The sequence below is a fragment of the Tupaia chinensis genome, unplaced genomic scaffold, assembly GCF_000334495.1.
Source record: "Tupaia chinensis unplaced genomic scaffold, TupChi_1.0 Scaffold140925_1, whole genome shotgun sequence".
Taxonomy (NCBI): Eukaryota; Metazoa; Chordata; class Mammalia; order Scandentia; family Tupaiidae; genus Tupaia; species Tupaia belangeri.
Window position 1 is genome coordinate 61,621 of NW_006200793.1, and position 5,497 is coordinate 67,117.

At 42.2% G+C, this 5,497-nt stretch overlaps 1 protein-coding gene across 1 annotated transcript in view; it reads right to left on the reverse strand.

Moving 5' to 3' along the window:
• Positions 1-3,949, reverse strand: part of LOC102490430 (cathepsin L1) — a 4,566-nt gene extending 617 nt beyond the window's left edge. Inside the window, exons 1-6 of the mRNA XM_006162844.1 lie at positions 3,824-3,949; positions 3,412-3,534; positions 3,166-3,312; positions 2,757-2,981; positions 2,124-2,286; positions 501-618 (exon numbers count right to left, since the gene is read on the reverse strand). Coding sequence (XP_006162906.1) covers positions 501-618; positions 2,124-2,286; positions 2,757-2,981; positions 3,166-3,312; positions 3,412-3,534; positions 3,824-3,949 — 902 coding nt within the window. The remainder of the gene's footprint in view (positions 1-500; positions 619-2,123; positions 2,287-2,756; positions 2,982-3,165; positions 3,313-3,411; positions 3,535-3,823) is intronic.
• Between the last annotated feature and the right edge of the window lie 1,548 nt (positions 3,950-5,497).

The window sequence follows — 5,497 nt, forward strand, 5'->3', positions numbered from 1 at the left end:
AACGCCTGTCGACTACGTGGAAGTCCAGCGCCATAGCCATTACGCTAACTGCTGGTTCCCCAAACGCTAGTATTTCTGTGTTCAACTGAAATAGGGTAAAGACTTTTGGGATTTCAGAATATGTTTAAGGGTCTGGGAACCAGCAGTTAGCGTAATGGCTATGTCGCTGGACTCCCACGTAGTCGACCGCGGTTCGTGTCCCGGACCCGGTGGCTTAAAACTCGCGCCGGGCGCGTGTGCGTGCGTGCCCAAGATCTCGAGAGGAGAATGGAGGAGAAGGGATTGCGGCGTGACCATCCCCCCTGGGGGGTGATTTCTCGCTTTCTGTCTCTATGTCTCTCTCTGTCTGTCTGGCGAGCGCACGCGCCCTACAGTGAAAATCTCTCCAAAAAAAAAAAAAAAGAATATGTTTAAGGGTTTGAGGACCTGTCTCCAAATTCTGGATACAAATACAAATTTCTTTTTCAAGTTCAAATATAATTATTATTGGCAATTTATACCTGTTTTTGACCAGCCAAAATTTATTATTAGTTGATGCTTCTTCCATTACGCCATAGCCAACCACCAGAACAGCATGATCCAACTCTACGCTGCTGCAGTTTGGTTCAAAATAAATACCTAGGAGAGTAATATTGATATTCAAGTGAAAAGCTCCAGGGCATATCATAGGAAGCCATCCTGTCACCCACAGTAAGAGAGGTATCTGGAGATTCAGGAAAATGACATAAATCCCACGTAAGACTTCATAATAAGAACTATTGTTAAGGTCAGGAACTTAAACTCTCATTTAAAGCTTGCAGAAATAAAATTAGCTTGGGACCAGCAGTTAGCGTAATGGCTATGTCACTGGATACCCATGTAGTCAACCACGGTTCGAGTCCCAGGCCTGCTGGCTTAAACTCATGCTGAGCATGTGTGCATGCATGCCCAAGATCCCCAGAGGAGAAGGGATTGCAGCATGGCCATCACACCTGGAGGGGTGATTTTTCGTTTTCTGTCTCTATGTCTCTCTCTGTCTTTCTGGTGAGCGCACGCACCCTATAGCAAAAACCTCTAATAAAAAAAATAAAAAATAAAAAAAAGAAAGGAAGGAAGGAAGAAAGAAAGTTAGCTTAACAATCATCTTGTAATAGGACTTTTTGCTTAGATACCTAAAAGACAATTCTTTGAAATCATAATTCTACCGATATGATGTCACTCTAAGGACAGAACACTACAATATTTGAATCAAAGCCTATTTTCAGATTTAATTTCAGATATAAAAATCTTTGGAAAAGCAGCTGTCAGATAGCATGGTAGGTGAGGTGCTGGACTTTCACATGGCTGACCGTTTTTCGAGTCCCAGACTTGGAGGTTTGCTTTTATACTCTTCCTCTCTATGTCTCTCTCTGGTCAAACTGAAGAATCTAATAATAATTTTTTTTTTAATCATTGGGAAAGTTTTAAAAATTAAACACTTATAGAACATTTAAGTAAATTAAGCTATACAATAAATTACGTAGCTCTTTAAAAGATTAAGTACATAAATTCATAGTGATAAGTTTAAATAATATCAAATGGAAAGATTAAAAAATACTGCATGTATAGAATGAACACCTATGTGAAATACATGTACCCAAATATCTTTTTTTCTTAAATTTGCGAGAGGGCACATTTGCTTGTTGGAGAGAGACAGAGAGAAGGCAAGAAAGCATGCCCATGGAAAATGGTCATGCCACAATCTCTTCCTCCTCTCTAAATTTCTTCCTCCTCTCTAAATTTCAGACATTTACATACTCATGACTGGAGTGTTTTTAAAGCCCTTGGAGCTAAAACTTGAACCATGCAATTGGCCATGAGGGATCCAGCCACTTTAACTGCCATGCCACCAGCTGACCTGCATTCAAATATCTACACTGAATTTTACATACCAAAAAGTCCAACATTCTGTTATGTCATGGTGGTTTTACAGTTTTTCTGTGTGGGTGTGCCCAAGATCCCAAGAGGAAAAGAGATTGCAGCATGGCCATTTCTCCTGGGGGATTTCTCACTTTCCTTCTCACTGTCCCTCTGGGGAGCACACATGCCCCATAATGAAACCTCCTCAAATAAGTAAATAAATTTCTGCAAAGAAAAATACTTACCTTCTTTATAGAACTGGAAAGAATCAGCGCTTGCATCAATTCCAACAGAGATGGGCCCCACAGTTGCCACTGCTTTCTCTAGGGCCTTTTCCTCCACAGGGAGGTGCACGAAGCCAGTGTCGTTAGCAGCAGAGTTCTTGGGATTGTATTTACAAGAGTCATCCTTTTATAAGTGGAGGGAAAAGAGACCAAATCACTGCCATCCACTGGGGAGCATTAGTTAGAACCACAACATTCATCAGTTTACAGCCCAAGATTTCCTAGAACAAACTGTTATAGATCATCCCAGGAAGTGAAACCAGTCAACTAACAGCAGTTGATTTGATCATGAAAATTAATTCATGTAACTTCTTTGAGACCCCCTAGGTTACCTGTAATTTTTCACAATGAAGAAAACAGTATTTGTAGAGTGATTTGTGTATTCTCCATGTTACATAGAAGAAAGATTGTCTATCTTAACTAACTAATTAGAGAATTCTGCAAAAGCTGTCATAATGACAGTACTAATAGTTGACAGATATTGGCTTGACCATCTAAAATATGAATTCTGAACAAGGTGTCTGCTATTTCTGAAAATGTTTCACTTTCCAAAAGGAGAGCTGGTATAACAGCAAGATAAGAAGCTTCAATTACCACTGCTTCATATGGATAGGATTCCTCTGAGTCCAGGCCTCCGTTGTCCTTAACATACAGGAAGGCATTATCCATTATTCCACCGTTGCAGCCAAAATTGCCTTCAGAAATAGAGCAGTCCACCAGGTTCTGCTCACTCAGTGACACAAGTTTGCCGGTTTTCCGGAACATCTGTCCTTCAAGAGCACCAGTTGAACTAAAAGCCCAACAAGAACCACAGTCACCCTGAGAAGGGAAAAAAATGTTGTCATGCACAAAATTTATAACAAGACACTGACAATAGTTACATCTGAATACTTTCTTAAACAAATAACAAGCCACATGCTGTTGTACAACGCACCAAAGACACGAGACTAATTCCTTCTTGACTTCCTGGAGAGATGGAGGTCTGAATCTGACACTGTCATACCTGATTCTTCACGGGGGTCACATAGCCTTTCTCTCTCCAATCTACAGATTCGGGAACATCAAGATGCATAAATTCCTGGAACAAGTTCCCGGTCTTGCGCTTCTGCTTCCGAAAACCATTCATCACTTTCCTGAATTCTTCATTGGTCTTCAAGAAAAATCAACAAAGTTTTCGAAAGCAAGAGATTATTTTGGTAAAGTATTAAGGAGAGGAAACACAGAGTTAAACAGTCCATGGCATACTCACCATGTCACCAAAGGCATTCATTTCCATTGTGAAGCTATGTTTCTGCTGGCTGTGTTCCAAATTGTGCTGATGGATCATTTTTAGATTCTTCTCCCATACTGATCTTCTCCATACATCTTTATTCTAAAAGTAAACATATAAGTGATGGTCTCTACTACTACTTGGAAGCCAACCCATCCTCACCATTAGGCTTTGCAGACAGATGTAGAGAATAACTATGGCCAGGGATGGCTTCATACTTCTGGGAGCTTCTCTCCAAGCTCAGATACAGCAAGAGTGGATGCCATAGTGGTGCTACTAAATTATTGCGTTGGAAAGAGCTGGCCTCTAACAGCTTCTCTTGGCCATAAACTCCTAACAGCAAAGAACATTCTCCCTAGGATCCCTCTAGACAGTTTTGGATGTTACCAACCGGCTCATATGTTTTATTGTATTTTATCTTCCACTGGTTCCATTGGGCATCTAAGTTAGGATCAACTGTTGGAGCAGCTGAGGCTATTCCAAAGGAAAGGATAGCCAGGAAGAGTAGAGGATTCATGTTTCAGAAGCCTAGAAATTGAACACAAATAAGTGTATGATTAGACTAATTCTTCTTAAAACCCATCTTAGTCTATTCTGAGAAATTACAGCCACTACGATAGAATATATTACATTAATCTGCCGTGTATTTTCCTAAGGACACTGGAAGAGGTTAAGAATGTGGAGAAAAAAAGAAAAGAAGATCAGACTAAGGACAGGTATGTGATTGAGACAGCAAAGTCAAAAACAGCCTGCCTGGAGCCGATTGAAACAGAGTATGCAACGTCTACTGAAGTTAGAAGATCATAAAGGTACCTGAGGGGTCAGAAGCTTAAGGAAACAACTAGGAAAATAGGAACTGGTCAGTCTAGGTCTTCCAGCAACAGTGTTGAGGTTACCCAGGCAAAACTTCATTAATGAGGACATCTGATCTCAAGTAGAGGAAAGGGATTCCCAGTAGTGGGAGGCCACCTCACATCTTCTCCTTGGCTAACATATAGCAGGAAGTAAGATAGTCCTTGATTCTCTACTGCTTCAATGAAACCTTTCTGGAATGCTTTTCTAAAGAAACTAGAAAGGAGAACATCCACTATTCCTGTGGTAGGTAGTTAGTTAGTCATGAGTGAGCAGCCCTAAGAGAAAAGCAAAAGGGTCACCTAGCCCCAGGGGCCAGGAGGGTGAGGCAGTTTGCCATCTTCCTTCCTTGGGGTTTGAGGGAAGCATACAGGGATGATTCGTAGATTTTTCTCTTTTCAAAAAGACCCAAGCAAGCATTTTAGTCAACACCCTAATCCCCACTAGGTCAATGCAGCATACAGGGATGATTCGTAGATTTTTCTCTTTTCAAAAAGACCCAAGCAAGCATTTTAGTCAACACCCTAATCCCCACTAGGTCAATGCACTAATTCCCACTAGGACAATGAATGAATTAGGTAGTCTAATTAAACAACCTGGCTCACACTGGGCATGAGCAATAAGGTAATCAAATTCCTCATTCCTTTCCCATGAGAGAAGTGCACAAGCGCAGGAGAAAACGCACAGATTCTAATTCAACACTTTCACTCTCTCCCCCAACCAAATAAATGGGGTCTCATGACTCAACTGCTGGAAGCCAGCCTCAGTACCAAGGCCCAGATAGTGGGATGCAGCACTGGGGCTGGGGTCCTGCTCCAACTTGGACGGGACTAGACTAGAGCCTGTACATGATCCTGCCCTCTCCATAAGCACAGAGGATTTGCGGGCAGAAGGAGCACCGCTGCTCATATGTGTGGGTGGAACTGCCCCTGACTCCCCACTAATGCAAGAGACCTCATGGCTAGAGACTCCTGATTGCCCCTTGCCCAAGGCTGGTAGATGTGCTTATTTCAGGGATGGCTCCTACATCACCCTGTCCCACAGAAATCTCACCTAAAGCAGTACCGGTGCAGAGTCCGAGGATCTTGGAGGTCAGTATCTGACACCTAAGGCTGCTGCTTAGACCTTTAAAACCCTTGGGAGCAACCCAGCCAGTTCTGTCCTCCACCACCTGCCTAATCTATGATTGGCTGCACCAGTATCCGGGTGGGGG